The sequence below is a fragment of the Ustilago hordei genome, assembly GCF_900519145.1.
Source record: "Ustilago hordei strain Uho2 genome assembly, contig: UHO2_contig_04, whole genome shotgun sequence".
Lineage (NCBI taxonomy): Eukaryota > Fungi > Basidiomycota > Ustilaginomycetes > Ustilaginales > Ustilaginaceae > Ustilago > Ustilago hordei.
In genome coordinates this window covers 2,010,605-2,029,735 of record NW_024545261.1, presented here as the reverse complement: position 1 = coordinate 2,029,735, position 19,131 = coordinate 2,010,605, and the positions used below count along the sequence as shown (strand labels likewise).

At 55.4% G+C, this 19,131-nt stretch overlaps 2 protein-coding genes across 2 annotated transcripts; both read left to right on the top strand.

The window, feature by feature from the left end:
• Positions 1-67: 67 nt before the first annotated feature.
• On the top strand, positions 68-13,966 carry UHO2_02961 (uncharacterized protein; the record flags this gene model as incomplete). Its single annotated transcript, XM_041555749.1, has 2 exons — positions 68-464; positions 1,767-13,966. The coding sequence occupies 2 exons, from the start codon at positions 68-70 to the stop codon at positions 13,964-13,966; spliced, it is 12,597 nt and encodes a 4,198-aa protein (XP_041411683.1).
• A 2,669-nt stretch (positions 13,967-16,635) lies between these two features.
• UHO2_02960 (related to SUR1 - required for mannosylation of sphingolipids) lies at positions 16,636-18,786 on the top strand (the record flags this gene model as incomplete). Its single annotated transcript, XM_041555748.1, has 1 exon — positions 16,636-18,786. The coding sequence occupies one exon, from the start codon at positions 16,636-16,638 to the stop codon at positions 18,784-18,786; it is 2,151 nt and encodes a 716-aa protein (XP_041411682.1).
• Between the last annotated feature and the right edge of the window lie 345 nt (positions 18,787-19,131).

Below are 19,131 nucleotides of genomic sequence, written 5' to 3'. Positions count from 1 at the left end.
CAGTACCCTGGCCTCGCTCCTCAGCAGCATCATCGACATCAACCTGCGTGTTGTCAGCCGGTGAAGGATGTCTTCGTTCAGCTCTGCCCCAGGCGATGGCGCTGGCGACCAAGAACAAGGCAGTCGCAACACTTTGCTGTCCGCCAGTTCGCAGGCTTCATCGTCAGATCTTCGTAGAGGGTGCCGACTCTCGAGTACAGCCGGTATCTTTGATCTGGACGATGACAACATCGATGCAACAGCAGGGAGCGGTCGTCGAGCCAGCAACACGCGCGTCTCTTTGCTTGGTAGCAGCTCGCCTCATGGCTCTTTGGCTGAACGCGGGAGCCGCGACTTGTTTGATGTACAAGAGGAAGAATCATCCGCCAACCCGACTACATCGTCTCCACCAGCTCCAACTTCCGCCTCCAACACATCGAGCCAAGCTGCTGGTCGAAGCAGCCGACTCAGCGTAGATAGTTTCGGTGAGTGTGCACGCAACTTTGACAGCCAACAATGCCGTCGATCGTATCCTGTTCTATTCTTTATCGGGCTGGATGGAGCCGTCGTCATGGTCAGAAATAGGTGGATGCATTGAGGGGCCCCTGTTGAGTTGCTGTCCTGGGCTCGAGGTGGTAAGCTGCGAAAGAACCGCGGTATTGATGTTCGACCTGGCAGCATGCGTTACGGTTGACCGAGTCAGCCTCAGTTGATGGAGTGAAGGAAGGAGGGAAGGTAGAAAGCCAGAAGGGCGGATGTACGCAAAAGCGAAGAACGTTCTTCGCTGTCCTCTCTCGCTGCTCTTGCAAGACCCTTGCGATGGCCTAAAGCGGCGTAGCAGACTCGCCTGAATTGCATTGCTTGCGATCTCCCTGTTCACACGGCAGATCACTGACCTTTGTCATTCGCTTTTATCCCTTTGCTCTTCCCTCACCACTCTCTTAACGACCGTCTTGACTGACTGCCTCCATCAACCAACACCTCCCGTCGGCTGTCCCGTCTGAAATCACATCCGTTGGGGTTGCTCTCTTGCCCGATCGCTTGAACCTTATCCTGGCGTTGCTTTGGCTTTGGCTTTGGTTTTGTCACAACGCCGGCTGTACCGAATTTTCTTCGGGCTGACTTTGGGTCTGCACTCGGGTTTGCATCCGACGCTGGTACATGTTCTTACAAATCTGTATGAAATCACGGTGATGCTCATGATTTTGGACGGTGTCCATTGCAACTTGACTTGCTCTGGTCGGCATTTCCGTCTTTGCTTTGCTTTGCTTTGCTTTGCTTTGCTTTGCACGCTCCTGGCCTTCTCCGCGGGTTGACGACAAAACGAACGGACGTGTCTGGACCCTGATCTCGCGATTTTACTTTACTTTCTGTTGTGGCTTTTCACTTTCCGACCATGCCAACGTTGCCGCTTGCGCTCCCACGCGGCGCTGCATGCTTAATCCTCGCCTAACTCGACTTTGACTGGCGTTGCGCCCTCAACCCTACTTTCTCTCTCTCCCTCTCTCTCGCATCCACGAGCCTGGTGTGGCTCACTCTCTCACACTCTCGTGCTTGACCCCAACTCACCTCACCTCGCTTCGCCAAAATCACCTTCAACCTGTCACTTTTTCCCACACACACACACAATCAATCACCCTTTCGCCTTTCATGTCACCTGTTCATACACAACACTGACACCGTTACAACCATAACCTATCCTCGCCTCGGCTCGCTCCGCCTTTATACGAACATTTCGCTTGCTGCCTCTCTTTTTCGACTTTCGACTCGGATTTGACGCCCTACAGTCTCAGCGACGCAATTTACCGACCCTTTCAGTCCAGCCAATCGTAGCAGAACCAGCCCCGGATCAAGAGACTTTGGCCGCCTAGAACCATCACCATCCTTTCACAGCGACAACGACACCGTTGGCCCCAAATCATCGCCTTTATCGACAGGTCCCAGCCCATCAGCTTCGTCACCATTGAGCGCAGCTGCTCGTTCTGCATCCGACCATAGTTCCAGCCTGCGCAGCATCATCGAGATCGGCTCGCCCTCGCCATCATCATCATCGTCAGCATCAGCATCAGCATTAGCATTAGCATTAACATCAGCGTACATTGAAGGCAAACATCCTCGATCCGAACAGCCTCCTTCGCCTACTCGCACTTTCAAGCCTTCGCGCGTTGCATCCAGCGATCCTCGCTCGACGAGCAAACCTTCGCTAGCGACATCAGCTACATCCTCGACAGATACAGGCAAGAGCTCTCCACCGGCCACACAACCTCAGAACGTCTCGCAGCCCTCATCTTCTGCTGCCACCGCAGAAACTGCCCATGCTAGCACTTCACCTCCGCCGCTGAGCAGTCCACCGCCTGGCTTCCCTCTCAGTCCTCCTTCAGCAGCTCTCAAGGCGCTCAACCGCAGCTCTTCCAAGAGGATGTCGTTTGACACGGCTCCTTCCTTCTCCAGCCCACTCGCTTTCGCATCCATTCTTCCCAACGATGACGATGTCAACGATGACGAGACTCTCAACGAGGACAATACTGGTGCTCGTACTCAGCATAGAGTCACATCAGACCCAGCAGTAGCAGTACGACGTCGAACTCATGGATCCACTTCTTCCTCTCAGGGCAGTCATACCCAGCCTCTGTCGCCCACTTTGCCATCGTCTGTCGCCTCTGCCTCATCTCAACCAGCTCGTCGTCAGCGCAGACAGACGGGCTCTGACTCGGCTGCATCCGACACTGTCGACGAAGCAACTGCACAGCGCTTCAGCTTCGAGCAGCGACCTTCCAACCGCAAAGATGCATCAGCACAGTTGCCATCGGCCGATACCGCCAGTGCTTCGCCTCTTGCCAGAACATCTGTGCGTCTCGACCGCAATCGATCTACCTCCAATCCGCTCCACAAAGCCATCCTGAACAAAACTCCATCGCGGCATTCACCTTTCCCAAGCGGCAACCTAGCTGACGACGATGCATCTTCAGTAGCTTCCGATGACTTTACCACCACCGGCTCCAACCTCACACGCAAGTCCTCCGTCACAAGCTCGAGCGGCTCCATGGGTCCACCAGCCGTGCCGCGACGTGTTGGAGGAGGTGCAACCGGCTCGCCAGCACTAGAGCCTGCCGACCGCCCCGTCTCCACCATTGCGATGGGCAAGCGCAAGGAAGACTCTTCACTAGGACTTGGCATTCCTTCCAACCCATCACCGCTCTCATCGGGCTTGTCGGTCGGCTTGCCAGCGTCAAGCTCATTTCACTCGAATTCGCCGACGCTCGGCTGGGAGACACGTGGCAGTCGCAGCAACTCGGGCGCCTTTGCTCCTTCCAGTTTAACAGCACCTGGTACAGCCACTGGGGGAGGCAGCGCCATCTTGCACTCGACACGGCGCAGGCGTATGACTTCTTCGTCGCTTAGCTCGAGCGTTCATCGACGCGCTCGTTCTCTCGGCGGTGTGCTGCTCGGCGAAGGCGCAATCTCGCCTGTAGGAGGCCCCGATGGTGTCGATCCCAACCTGGTCGCAGCCATTGAATCAGGCAGCCCCAGCATCCCTCTGCCCGTCCCGATTCCTGCGACATCAGCTTCTCAACGCTCCGGTAGTATCAGCTCCTCTGGCACACAAGGCGCCGGCTCATCGCTCTCGAGCTCAGGACTAGGCTCCTCATCCGTGCCCTTTGGCTCAGCTCTCGCAAATCGATCTTCATCACACCGCAGGTGGAACTCGCAGGTCATCGAAGACGATCATGTACCCAGATCCGAGGCAGCGTCCGGAGCTACCCTGTCTCCCGGACACACTCGATCGCGAGTTCGCAGCCAGACGCTTGGAGTCCCTCCTTCGTCAGTTGCACCTGCAGCAGCACAGGCAGCAGCAATGGTCGATGCACAGACACCGGCTTCGACAGGGCCAAGCCCATCAGGAAAGACTGGTGGATCTGTCGGTTTGGCTGATGCGATTCGACTCCAACGTGTGCCCACAGCAGTACGACTGGCCGGTGATCTCTTTGTACCGCCGCCACCTTCACCACGGACAATGCCCAAGAGCGCATCCAGCGCCTCGATCGAATCGCCGCTCGCTCGATGGACAGCATCAGGGCCGAACTCAGCACAGCAGGCTGGCTCGCTGGTCATGAGCGGTGGTGGTCAGGGTCACGGACTCGGACTCGGCTTTGCTTCAGATTCTTCCCCATCACCTACTCCTCCCAGCCGTCTCAATGTTCCTCAGACACCTAATGCCACACGGACCAACTCACCATTGGCCTTTAGGGTCTCGTACGGTGCAGAAGATGCCATGACATCCGGTCGCTCATCAGCTTCCATGGAACGACTTCGTACCGACGATATCGCTTTGCCCGGTCGCGACAGCCGCGGTCATCCTCTTTCCGTCTCCATCCCGATTGGAAGGAACTATGCACCGACAGCCAGCCTGCCCAGCTCGGCCATCCTCGGATCAAGGCCACCGACTCTCGTCCCGCCCAAGTCCGAGCTACTGGATGTGCCTACCAGCATGCCTCGCCATGCCGGTCTGCCCGCAAGTACGAGCGCCTACTCGCCACTGCTTTATCTCACCACCTCTTCTGCTCAGACAAGTCCGATCGTCGAGAGACGACCAAGACTGTCGCCGAGTCGATCGAACACACAGCGCATGTCTTGGGGAGCTCAAGAGCTCTTTGACAGCTTGGTTGAGACGTCAGAAGGTGGTGAGCAGCACAGCGATGCGACTACGAAGGAGAACAAACCAGCACCGTGGATCGCTTCGACTCGAGATGAACCTGGAAGAGCATCACTTGCACCTGTCAACGCCAGTTTGAGCCAGAGAAGGATGACTCAAGGTAATCTGTCGAGCTCCATTGGGTCCAACGCTTTGCTTGGCATTCCTGCACCTTCACGGCGTGTTCATCGACCGAGCGACGCAGCGCTCTTCACTCCAGGAGGCGTCTCTCCAGCTACAGCCCACCGGCCACTGTCGGGAACCGACGAGTATGCCCGCATCATCATCCAGAGTAGGAATGCCAAGATGCAAAAGTGGAGAGCTCAGAACCCGTCTCGTCTTGGGTCGCAACCCGCAGCACGACGCAATGAAGCGGCAACTGGATTGGACTCTGCGTGGTTGGCGCGCGACACGAACAACGCTGATATGCCATTGACACCTGGTCAAACGAGCCTTGCTCGTAGAGGCACTACCATCGGTCTACAGAGGAACTCGAGCATGCTTGGGGCACCCATGCCGACTCGGCGCGGTTCTGTGGTCGATTCGAACGACAGTATCGAGTCGCAGCTCGATGAAGAGGAGGATAGCCATCGAGGCTTGCAGTCGTCCGCCTTTGCCGAATTCGAGTGGGTTGACTGGCTTGATGAGTACCGCAAGATGAAAGAAGCCAAGCTTCAGTCTGAGCGCGAAGAGGCACAGGCACAGGCAGCGGCAGAAGCACACACAGAACAAGAATCACAGGCACAGGCAGCCGCCAGTCCTGCCACGAGCCGATCCAAAGCCACTGAAGTTGGAGCTCGCATTCCATCGGCTTCTCCTCCCCAGCAAAGAATGGGCAGCGAAATTGTCGACACCGGTCGTGTCTCTGCACTGCAGAAGCAGCCTGCAGATGGACACCGCTCCGTCTCGGATCCCCTCTCGCGTCAGCGACTTCAAACTGCTGAAGCTGCCGACCCAGTGCGAGATGCAATCGACGCCGAAGAGGTCGAGGCATCGCTCGCTGCCCTCAGCATCAACGATGGCGACGACAACGATGCAGCCAAAGGTGGTACAGCACGATCCCGCAAGCCTCCGCAGCTGGGTCCTACTCGTCGACCTGAAGCACATTCTCGACAGCCTTCTCGCCCAGGGCTCGATCCACGACGCAGCTTCTCCCTTGCAAGCGCCGAATTGTCTCGACGTAGCAGAGAGTCCGGCTCGTCACCTACCACGGCGTCCACTCTCAACTCGTCACCTGGTCCTGTGAAAGCTGCTGGCTTCTCTCCTGTCAGACGTCTCGGTACGGACAAGGGCAAGAATCTTTCGCTCTCACCCATCACCAGCCGTGTCACTCCCTCTGCGCAGTACACAAGCGCATCAGGATCTGACACGGCGCAAGCACAGGCACATGCAGCTGGACGTGGACGTCGTAAGCATCTTGGAGGCAAGATTGAGGCATGGTGGAGCGCCGTCAAGTCCGGCTTCACTGCCCCTACCAGTGAAGGCTGGGCCAAATCGCCCTCGGGTACGCCATCTCGAACCAACGAGGCTTCAGGTCAGACAGGCCCCATCGCAGCGCTCTCGCAGTCTTTGCATCAAAGTCCCTCTACTGCCTCGTCTCGGCAAGATCGATCGCTTCACAGCCGTCGAGATGTTCCGCGGCCAACTCCCTTGTCGTCGACCTTTGCCAACGCCAATCCGACCATCGCAACACCGTCTCGTACGCTCGTTACCCAAGTACAGAGCGGTTTTGGCCGTCACGTTCGCTCGCAGACCGGCAACACCGCCCTTAGCGGTTCCGAGTCCGTCCGCACCCTGCGTCCAAGCACTTCGACACAGAATCTGAGGAAAGACAACGATGCTGAGAATAAAGAGCAAGAGGTTGACGCGCAAGATGTTTCCGCTGACCGCAGCGAACGCAGATCTGTTTCTCCTAGTGCAGACCTCAGCTTCGTAACTGTTCAAGAAGACATGTCTGGATTGATGGAGCCCCCCAAGTCTGCCTCGTCGCAGCAGAGCCACGAGACTCATCTGACCGTGAGCACTAGCAGCAGAGGTGAAGGTGGAAGGCGTCGTCATCAGCCCAAGCTCTCTTTGCAACTCGAAAAAGGTCTCAGCACCTTCGATGCAGAAGAGTTTGACAAGGTCGGCAAGGGCAAATCGCCTTCGAATTCCAACAATGGCAGTCCGACGAAGCCACCGGTCTCTGCACGTTCGGTCGAAAGTATTGGAAGCGCAAAGGAAGTCTGCAGATCGCTCGAGGTCAAGCCTGCACTGCAGCAGCAGCAGCAGCCCAACATCTTGCCGCGCAAGTCCTCGATGCAATTGTCGCAGGCATGGGATCGGAGTCCGCGTTCTACCACCAAAGCATGGCCAGAAGAATCGACAGATCGTGAAGGCGGCGCTTTCGAGTCGGACAACGAGGGTCGTGCAGCAGCTAGAGCCAAGGCGGCTACCAAGGCCATCACCATCAACTCGATCCACCAGCACATCCGTCATCGACTGCTTGCCTCGAAGGAGAGCTGTGACCGTGAGTTGCGTCGCATCATTGGCGCCATCAACAACTTTGTCGAGATGGACATGCAGCGACAGGAAGACGAGAGCCGTCACAGCGTCATGGATGACGATCGTGACGTCGAGGAGCTCGAGGAAGTATTTGTGGATGACGACGCGGACGATGCTGATGACGCTCCAACACTGCCAACAGGCCAGGGGGCCGATGAGCTGCCGAAGGGCACCTCGTCGCTTTCGAGGTCTGCGTCCATGTCACGAGGTGCAAGCAATTCGTCGTCCTTCTCCGCTGGTGCAGCTGCAGCTGCAGCCGCCATCACCGGTAGACACGATGAAGCTCACGAATCGAGTGACAACACCGACGACACCCTGGGAGAACAGCACGCACGATCTCCTTCGCGCTCGCTGTTCACCTCGCAGAGTCTTGGTGGGTTGCGCGAGGCCGCAGCGCTCCGATCCGCGCACGAATACAAGCTTCCTGCTCCACCGCCCGTCAACTTGGCAGCTGCTACTGCGACATCGCCACGCACCGTGTCTACCACCTCGTCCAACCCAGCAAAGCCGTCCAATCTCAACCCACTCGGTCGAGTCAAATCGCTTAGTCGCTCTGGCGCTCGTTCGATCTCCAACTCTCGTTCTACCTCACGTTCACACTCGCCTATGCCAGGTGTGATGATGACTTCGAGCGTCTCAGCTTCCTCTGGATCTCCCCGACTCTCTCCTTCTCGTCGCGCACGTGCGCTACCAGCAGAGGAAACCGGGCCTCAACCATGGATGCAACCCTTGGAAGAGCTCGTTGCCGTGGCAATGGAGGTGCTTGATGTTTCGATCAACTCGCTCATCGTACGTCCCGGCTCTTGCTCGCAGCTCATCTCGAGGATCCAGAGCATCGGTCGGATGTGGGACGATCATCCAGAATGGGCAGGCCGACCCTGGTTCATCCAGGTCCTGCTTGCTGTTGCCGGTCTCAGCCGTGTTGTCGAATGGTGGGAAGCCGAGAAGGGTTTTTGGAACTTCAACGACGAGGACGAGCAGGACGCCGAGCCAATTCGCTTCATCCTCGGAGGTCAAGGCGGTGACGCTGCTGGTGATGCAGGTGACCACGAAGGCGGTACGTCATCTGGCTTCTGGGCTGCATCCACGGCTAGCAGCCCCACACGAGCGCGTGCCTTCTCTGTGGCGCCTGTCGGACAAATGATCGCGCGCGTGTCGAGCACCAGAGGCACCAACTCACCAGCATCTGGCTTGGCCCACAAGGACCTCGAACCGATTCGACAGGATGCCACTCAGCGGACCGCTTCGCCCTCCCAGGATCTAGATAGACATGTTCAGGAGGGCGAAGATACCGACGCAGATGGCGACATGACGATCGTCGACCGTGATCGTGCTCAACCTCAACCGCAACGTCAGACTAGTTCAGGTCAGAAAGCGGTTGGTGACAGTCAAGATGTCACAGAGTCCGACCGAGTTGAGCAAGGGAACCAAGGTGCAGATGTTGGCTCAACGATCGTTGACGAAGAGCAAGACGATACTGCCAATGAGGAAACGCCGCAAGTGCCACAAAACTTCCGTTCTGCAGGCATCAACGTGCTCATGGAACTCAGCATGGACGATCAGCGCCTGCTCTACTTGAGTCCAGCATGGAAGATAGTTCTCGGTTCAGACCCTGCCGAGCTCTACGACACGCCGATCGAAGACTTGCTTGCTCCTGGCGACACTGATGTTTTCGCCGAAGCCTCCAGACAGCTCGAAGCCAACCAGTCGCACACCGTCGAAGCCGTCTTTCGACTGCGCGTTGAAAAGGCAGTGGTCAGCTCGTCTTCTTCCTCCTCCTCTGCCTCATCGGACGATGGGCAGAACGATGGGAGCGATGCGGTCTACTTCCAGGAGATGGAAGGCAAGGGCATGCTGATGATCGATCGACAGAGCGGCGGTCCATCACACTCGATGTGGGTCTTCAAAGCTACAGGACCGCCGGAGCGGGAAGATCGACTGCCAGACGCTGCGGTAGGCAAGGGCGGTCGCGCGATGGGTGTTGTCTTGGACGAGCCCAATGCCGCTCTGGCCCATGTAGCGTCGATCTCTGTCGAGCCTGTCCTCTGCCGTATCTGCGAGCGAGACATTCCGGCTTGGTTCTTCGAAAAGCACAGCGAGATCTGCAACGAGACACATCGGCTCGATATGGAGATTGGCGAATGCAATGAAGGACTTCGAGACCTGCGTCGAGCCATCCAAGATCTTCACAACCGTCTCGAAGTCTTCACGGGCCAGACTGCCGAGCCCGCGCTTGAGTACCGTGGCGTTGCTATCTCGACTCCTCCTGCTTCCAATCAGCCTCCTTCCGCGCTCGAAGGTCTCAACCGCTCCATCTCGCCGCGTCAGCCACCACCTGCTGCTATCCGAAAGCAACATTTGCGTGCGCTCGACTCAGCCATCGAAGTGCTGCAAACTGTGTGCGAGATCTCGACGCCAGCGATCAAGGACGAGTACGTAAACGAACCCATCGAGAAGCAGCGCCTCCTCTCGCCCACTTCGGAGAACAAGGTGGTCACCGTTCAGCAATGGCGAAGACCAGCGGTGGATGACACCGCTCTCGATTTGCTCATGACGGACGTTGAGACAGCTATGCGAGGCAAGCTGAGCGCTGTCAACCGTATGCTCAACACCATCGTCTATGTCGAGACTGTACGACAGGAATGGGAAGAAAGGGTTGAGGCGGCTCTTTCTGCGTTGTCAGAGGCAGAGGAAGGGACCGGCAGCTCCCCTGGCTCGTCAGTCTCAGGCTCCGAGTCTGGAGAAGACGCCAGCGACGGAGCAAGCGACCGAGAGATCGCAGAGATGGTCGAGCAGACACAAGCGCTTGGGCTCACGTCGGAGGATGACAAGATCCCGCCCACTCGAGTCGAAGCGACTGCAGGTCAATCAGTCCCCATGCAACGAGGATCCAGCTCGACTTCTGGCAAGGGCCTGTCCTCTCAGGGTATGGTTTCCATCGGCCCATCTTTGGGTCTGTCGTCACCTGCTCCTCGAACACCGGACTTGCCGATGCAGGTTAGGCCTCCTCACAGCCGCCTGGCGTCAACTCTGTCGTCCAGTGCTGCTGACGATGAAGCAGAGACACGACAGGAGGATGACAAGGATGAGGAGGAAGAGGACGACGGCTTGCTATCTGGCTCAATGCTGCTCGAGAGGGACGATCGAGAGATCCCAGCTCCTTCTTCGACTTTGTTCTCGGCCATGGGTGGTACAACTCCTGACGAGGGCGACATCCCAGCAGTCGACGACAAGATGGGCGGCTCTTCGCACCTTGCGCCCATCCCTATTCCTCGCGGCAACACAAACCTCGCGCCACCTCCATCGGCAACGGACGCGCTGGTGTCCAGATCAGTCAGTGGAGCAAGCGCAGCTGCCATGCCCTCTTCAGCAGCTGTATCATCGCAACGCCGCTCCGTCAGTCGCCCTCGACGTTCTTCGCATCTGCCTTCGGTCGGTGGAGATGTAATGGGATCGACACCCCCGCTATCACCACATCTTTACGGAGAATCGCTTGGTGTGTCGCATCGACACAGTCGCAAGTTCAGCGTCTCGCACAAGAGTCCCATGGCTGGCTCGATGCCTCTGTCGCCCAGGATTCCGCCTGCAGCTCCTTCTTCTAGACCAACAGCATCCTCGATCAAGGACTTCGACATCATCAAACCCATCAGCAAGGGTGCTTTTGGCAGTGTCTTCCTCGCCAAGAAGCGCACTACAGGTGACTACTATGCTATCAAGGTGCTCAAGAAGTCCGACATGATCGCCAAGAATCAGATCACCAACGTCAAGGCCGAGCGCATGATCTTGATGACGCAGAACCAGTCTCCTTTCGTGGTCAAGCTCTTCTTCACTTTCCAGAGTGCCGAGTATTTGTACTTGGTCATGGAGTATCTCCCAGGAGGAGATTGCGCCTCGCTGTGCAAGGTGCTTGGTGGTTTGGCCGAGGAATGGGCTCGTCAGTACGTTGCTGAAGTTGTAATCGGATTGCAACACCTTCACTCGAAGGGTGTCGTACATCGAGATCTCAAGCCTGACAATCTGCTCATCGATCAGAAGGGTCATCTCAAGCTCACAGACTTTGGTCTGTCCAAGATCGGTTTGCTTGGCCGTCAAACTCGTCAAGCTGTGGCAGCAGCAGCTGCTGCTTCCTCGGCATCACCTGCAGCTGGTGCTGGTGGCTTCGCTGGCCGCGCATCGGGAAGTGACTCCAACAGTGAATCTCTACCCAGCTCGGCGGCCTCGTTCGCTTCTGAAGCGCGGCAACCAGCTCTTTCGACACCAGCTGGGACCACAGCAGGCGACACGGCCGCTTCGTTCTCACCGATGACACCGGGTCTTGGAGGCATGATGCGCAACCAATCGTTCTTTGCTGCTCCTCAGCGCGGTCGTATCGCCAGCTCTTCAACAAATGTCAGCGACTTTGGCGAGTCCGACTCTAAACGCGCTGTGCCCAAGCCGCTGCCTCCAGCTCGCATCGACAGTCCAGGCAATCTGTTCGGCGCTTATCCGCTGCTCAACGACAATCTCGGTCCTTCTTCAGGCGATGGAGGTTTGAGTGTTCCCAAGCGCTTCGTCGGTACACCGGACTATCTTGCACCAGAAAGCATTCTGGGTATCGGCATGGACGACTTTGCTGTCGATTGGTGGGCCCTCGGCGTCATCCTGTACGAGTTCCTGTATGGCTGTCCACCCTTCCACGCCGAGACGCCCGAGAAGGTGTTTGACAACATCTTGTCGCGACGCATCGACTGGGAAGAAGACTCGGTAGAAGCCTCGCCTGAGGCTCGGGATCTGATGGAGCAGCTCATGTGCACAGACCCCAAGCGCCGTCTTGGTTCAGGTGGACCGGACGAGATCAAGAACCATCCCTTCTTCAAGGGGATCGACTGGGACAACGTCACTGCCGAGCCAGGACCATTTGTCCCACAGGTCACAGATCCAGAGTCGACCGACTACTTTGACCTGCGTGGTGCCAGTAGCCATCACGACTTTGAAGACGAGCCTGCACACAGCACACGCGAGTTTGCTCGGGCTATCGAGGGTAACAAATTTGTCCACACGGCAGGTCTGCCTCCTACGAGGTTGCGATCTCGGTTGGAGAAAGCATTGCAGCCACAGAGCTCCTCGACGCCGCAGAACGAGGACTTTGGTAATTTCAGCTACAAGAATTTGCCAGTGCTCAAGCAGGCCAATGACGAGGTGATCCGCAAGATGCGGGAGGAGCAGATGCCTGCGCTGACCAAGGCTCTCGAGCAATCAGCTATCTACACACGTCACCGCAGCTTCTCGGCCAAAGGTCGATCAGCACAGCGTGTTCACTCGCAGATGATTGCGGGTCCCCCTTCGCCCGCACAGAGTGCATCGTCTCAAGGTTCGACGCCGTCCCGCTCGACAGCACCGACTTCGCCTTCGGGACAGTTGATCAGCTCAGCGCATCGAAGACGTACATCGGAGTTACCAGCCTCGGCGACAACAACCTTGTCTGCCACCACCACGCCAGATGGTGGTGCCACTTCGGGCGATCCTGCAGGCAAGAGCAGTGCAGGTCGATCCCACCCTTCGCCGTCAGCATCAGCAGCATGGCCTATTGGCATTGTCGACCGACGACGCCAGCAGCTTGTTGAGGCTTCAGGCGGTGGTGAACGACGCAATTCGATGCCGTCGCGATTGCGAACCAAGTCGGCAGGGATCGCTGATCGACCAGCTTTGCCTCCTCAGTGGCATCAGCAGCAACAGCAGCAGCAGTCGCAAGCAACTCCAGCATCACAGAAGCCCTCAGAAGGAGGATCGAAGAAGCTTCCTCGTTCGAGCATCGCTGGTGCGGCGAGTGCCACGGCTGCCTCTCCCACGACCTCGATCTCACCTACCAACGCATTTGCATCTCTTCCTTCCGTGCCAGCAACAGCAACCAACACAGCGGCAGCCGCAGCCACAGCGGCGCAATCAGGTGAGATTGCCTGTCTGATCGCCGAAGATAACCCTATCGCACTTCGCATGCTCGAGACGATCCTCGTCAAGCTTGGCTGTCGTTGCACTTGCGTTCGTGACGGTGCTGAAGCGGTCCGTCTCGCAATGGGCGATCATAAGTTTGCCGTCATGTTCATCGATGTTACCCTTCCGATCGTCGGTGGACAGGATGTGACGCGAATGGTCAAGTCTACACGCAACGTCAATTCGACCACACCCATTGTCGCGTTGGCTTCGTTTGATCGTGGTGAACCGATCGATGCTGCAGGATCGCTGTTCGACACTGTACTGGCCAAACCGTTGGAAAAGATCGACGTTTGTGCTACTTTGTCTCAGCTTGGATTTACGCCTACGCAGGTCAGTGGTGGTAACGCGGAGTCAGGCGGTGGCGGACAGGATGGTGCGTCTGGGCCAAACTCGGGTACGACGAGTGCACCAGCTGATTCGAGACCGCTATCGAGGAAGTCGACTCTAGCTAAGAGAACTCCTTCTCAGCCTGTGCCACGTGCTAGTACACCTCCGTTGGTGGCAGCAGCGGGGTTATCGAGTGGTGGATCACCTCATCACACCCCATACTCAAGCTCACCGCTAGGAAGTTCTGTTTTGACATCGAAGCATTTTGAAGCTCCTCAACAACACCACCAGCAACAAGGGCAGCAGCAGAAGGATTCGGGAACGACGATGGCTTCGGCGAATCCACATCCACCTACATACTCGCAACTCGTAGATAGGGATCGAGATCAAAGTGATCAAGAAACGGCAGAGACACTCAGTAGGGTTGCTGAAAAGTTGTCTTTGTCCTAAGCTTTCCTTTTTATCATATCATTTGTTTTGTTTTGTTTTGTTTTGTTTCGCATTCATTCGCATTCATTCGCATTTGGCACACAATTCTGTTGCTCAGAGAGGTGTGATGATGATGATGTGGAAGAGATTCTGCATGAGGGAGGCTATGAGAGGGTGGCTTGAGATTGAGTTTAGGATTGAGAGAGTTCCGAAGGAATACCGAAGGAGGTTGGTCGGGTTTCGAATCCTAGCTAACTCAACAAGGGGTGTATGACAAGCATTAGTCTGGGGAAGAAGAAAGGCGAGGGGCGGTGTATGATGGTGTCGCTGCCGGGTGCAGCGGGGGCGGAGTTGGGGGTTAAAGCAAATACAACATGACGTCGCTTTCCCTTATGCTTCTCCCACGCAATGACACCTGCGCTCAGGAACAGAAGGAATCATGATGTTCTCAACACAGTCACATTAAGCTATGGCGAGCGTAAGGGGTGGAGAGACAAACTTTTCCAAGCCCCGCAGGTTCTAAGGCTTGGCAATAGCCAAAAAGGTAGCATGAACGCACAGTGACGAACTGGACCACATGACAAGAGAGAAGCGGTGTTGCGGGGATCCAATTTCAGCGATGCGAATCGGGATGAAACGATGCCCGATATTCTAATTTGAAAGTGGTTGTTGAACCCTTGGGTCTCTTTCGGCCACCCCACGCAATCTTCTTCGCCGATTGGCTCGGTGAGAAGGACCCTTTGGGGGCCTGACCGGTGGAACTTTGAAGAGCGAAAGCTACATAAAGCTACGTTAGACTGCCTGGGGGGAAGAAGAAAAGTTTCCGGAATAAAAGATCCGAAATAAGCTACTAGATCATATCCAAGGAGGACGCTAGTGTGTTTGTTTCCAGGGTGATCACCACCAACGCTCCAGCCCATTGGTTATCACCCATGAGGCTCTGATGTTGGCGCCTGGTCGAGAAGTCCAGAACATCAGGGAGCAAAGCTGGATCCCATGGAATCACGGAAGCTCAAGGCCCGGCGATGGTAGTTGGAAAGAGATAAAGCTAGAGGTGAATGAAGGGTCAACCTTGATGACACCCTTTTTGTGTCTCTCCGCATGTTTCCGTCCGAACAAGTTCGGTGGCAGCAGATGAGAGCAAAGAGCATTGTTGAAGTAGCTGACTTTGACATGCTTCTCAAAGGGATCCAAGCGCTGCATGATGTACACTAATCATAGCTTGTTTTCATTCTTCGTGGACACGATTGGGCTTTTGAGACAGGTGGATGCAGGAAGAAAGGAGTCGATGTTGGCATGAAAAGAAGTTAAGATCTGCGTCGACGAGGCGCCCAGAAGCCTTGTTCAGCTACTGTGTGGTATACGCTATCATGACTGTTGCTGGAGAAAGTGTCGGGATTTCATATCCTCTTACAGCTTCATTTCATTCTTGTGGGATGAACGAAACAGCGGAGAACGCTGCCGATCATACTGACATATACAGGTTGCTGGGCGATCGTGCGCCACCCAACACGATAAGATCTTAATTCCTACACCATATCCTCAAACTTCTCCTGGAGTGCAAGGGGAGAGAAATGCCAATCAGGACCCCTTGTTGTCTGATGGAGAAGGATCCATCGGGAGTCGGCACCCAACTGCGGCGGAGTCTATGATGAGAGAGCTGGCGCCTGTTTTGATATTGCGAGCACGCGCTCTCCAACTGACCGACCGGCAAGTCGGAGTTCGGAAAACACACACACACACACACACACCGACGCCTCAATGAGCGACCCGTTTCGCTTGTGCCTCACAACTCGCCTAGAGAAAGCGATTCTCGAAACAGAGCAACACAACGCAGCTCACTGTGAAGATTTTTGTCTTGCCGAGAGCAGAGAGAGAGAGAGAGAGAGAGAGAGCGCTTGGCCTATCTGGATCTGAAATTCAAAATATAACTTAGCTCACACTGCTCGAGAGCCGTAATTTTTATTTATTTCCCCCCCCCCCCTTTTCCGTGTGCTGGGGTGCTGCCAAATGCGAGTGTTCAAGTGTCGGCTCGCCTCTTTGCGCGTGCGTGTGTGTGTGTGTGTTGACAAGCGAAATTGCTGCTCGACCCGACCTACACGCTCTATCGCTGCGTTGAGTTGAGGTGCGCTTTTCTTTCCTTGGCTTGACCTTGGTCGTCGGCATTCCTTCTCGCTCTGCTATCATCGGCATTTCTCCCTACCTTGTCTCCTTTATCTTCTTCACTCGCCTCGTTCCAATAAAGAGTCATCCGACACATCACTGCTTACCAGGAGTGATCGCCTTTCGCTTCCGCATTCACATCCATCTATCACGCAGATTTGGTCACGGACGAACGATAAACTCAAGCTTCTGCCTTTCCCACGCTTCTGCCTTTTCTCACGATACTGACGATCCAGCTTTAGGGCTGGCACGAGTAGTTCGAGGCTGACTCGTTCTTTTGTCGGATCTTCCGCTCTTTCTCAACGACACGTAGTCAGCGACACGGCTCTTCCGACAACCACACTCAGCTCATGCCGTTCAAGCGCTGAAGAGTTGCATCTCCCTTTCCATCTGCTTCGTCCTAGAAGGCATAACTCAGCAGCAGTCGTTCAATCCAACAACGGCTACAGAGACTACATTGCACTCAATCCGCCAACTTGGTCTCCTCCTAAGCCTTCGGGCCATACTTGGCTCACAACACGACAACCATGGCTTCCTTACTATCCAGGCGTACCTCGCACATCCTCCTCGTCCTTCTTGGTCTCTTTCTAGCAGGTACCATTGTCGTCCTTACCACCGCCAACGCCTACTTCTCTATCGACTCTTCAGCATACATCCTGCCTGAAGAACTAGGAACATGGCAAGAGATCCAATCCGGTGCTTCTCCCGACGGTCCTGATGGTTGGGCAGCACGAATTCCTTGGCTTGCCAAAATCACCCATCCCTCCCCCACCTCTTCCATTAACTCCACCCCTGCTTCTGCCCCAGTTGAGGAGGGGGATGAATTGATCGCCCCACCCCAACCTTGGCGCGACAACACTCCTAAGCAATGGGATCCTAGCAATCCTAAGGAAAAAATTCCTCGAATCATCCATCAAACATGGAAAGACAAACATCTTCCACCAAGATGGCAAGCAATTCGCGATGAATGTGCAGCGATGCATCCGGATTACGAGTACAAGCTCTGGACCGACGCCGACTCGCGCAAGTTTATCGCAGAGCATTATCATTGGTTCTTGCCAGTGTTTGATGGCTATCCCTATCCGATCCAGAGGGCTGATGCGATCCGATATTTCGTCTTGCATCATTATGGAGGAATCTATATGGATCTCGACATTGGCTGTTTGCGTCGATTCGATCCTCTCCTCAGATTCGAAGTAATCCTTCCCAAAACAATCCCAGTGGGTGTTTCGAACGACGTAATGCTCTCAGCTAAAGGTCATCCCTTCATGGACCAACTCATTCATAATCTGGTGACCTTCAACCATCAATATTTGACCAACTATCCAACGGTCATGTTCAGTACCGGACCCATGTTTGTTTCCGCCAGCTATGGATTGTATGTTGACGTTCACGGACCTGCGTTCCCGAGTACGCCTAAACAGCCGGAAGCGGGCTTTAAGGGTATAAGAGTCTTGCCCAAGAGTCTGTACGGGAAGAATGTGAAGCCGAAAGATGCACCCGATTCATTCTTTAGCCACTTTTATGGCTCAAGTTGGCATGCGAACGATGCTGGATTTTTGATCTTCTTGAGAAAGTACGGAAGGCTCTTGATCTTTGTTGGGTTATGTGTGGTGCTGTATGGATTGTTTAGGACGCTACTGCCTAGTTTGGTGTGGAGGTTGGGATATAGAGCTGGATTCGGTAGGGGCGGGGGGAGGAGGAACCAGAGGGGGGAGGCAAGGTGGATTGGTCTGCCGATTGGGACTAGTTCAAGATCGTTATCGAGGCGAAGGTCGAAAAGGAGATCTACGACGGATGAAGATCAAAGTGTGCCCTTGACGGATGTGCATGATACTGTGGGAAGCACGAGTGCTGCGAATCCGAACTCTAGGCTGTCTATGCCTGCTCCGAGGCCAACACGGTTAAGTCTGCCGTTGTTCCAGTTACAAGATCCCGAACCCATCGGTGGGGGGAGACAAGATAGTGCTCCGCAAAGTGTGCTGGCTTGGATGGGTCAGACACTCAGCCGGCCATCGAGTAGAGGAGATGCGATCAGTGAAATGGAGGCAAACTCCGGTGATAACTCTCCAAGTAAGAAGAAGGGAGTCCTCTATCTACCCGCATACTTTGTCAGAGGGGATGATGGGAGTAGTACAGGAAGTCAACAGTTGAGTCCCAGTAGTAGTGCTTCTTCTCAACAACTTGCTGCAACGGCGCAAAACGGTGGGAATGGGCTGTCTCCCCTATCACTTTCTTCTTTTGGACCTGGATCCGGCGGAAGTAATGGAGTTGTGGGCGCAGGACAGAGCTTAGGTCAATGGGCATCTTCGTTACTACTACCAGCGAATTGGCGAGGTCCATCACCAGCACCTTCTCATGGCTCAAGACGGTCGAGGCTGAGTGTAGATTTGGAATCACTTGGGTCTCAGGAAGATGAGAGGGAAGATACTTGGCGTGGCAATGGGGCGGAACAGCAGTCGCTGATTGAAGGCGGAGGAAGGGTCAGTGGAGAGTACGTTAGGGCGAATGGGAAGGGGAAAGCAGCAATGCAGGCTCTGGAAGATGCAAGGAATGAATTTGCTCAACGAGGGGATTTGGCGAGGACTCCGCCCCCGCCGCCGCCGTATGAGGATGCTGCGCTCATGGGAAGGAATGCGGATGGGGAGTTTGTGGTTGAGGATAAGCAGGGGGTCTGATGCCAGAGCGGTCAGATCTCTTAGGCATCTTTGTGTCACTCGTATGACTTTTAGGAACACTGATCGTATAATACATCTGCAAAGCATTACAGATCTTTGACTTTGAATTACAACGAGAGGGCTGTGCTGGATAATGCATGCTTGTGATCCGACTCGGTTGCATGAGTCTTACTTTGAGGCCTCGACTAGGAGAGAGAATGCAACGAAGCGATCTTACCAATGTCGACACTGACAAGCGTGGAAGCGATGAGCCTGACGATCTGAATCAGCATTGCTTTCTCAAACCCTTTCATCGTCGTCGTATTGAGTAAAGTCGTTCAACATGGACCAAATCAGGTCATCTTC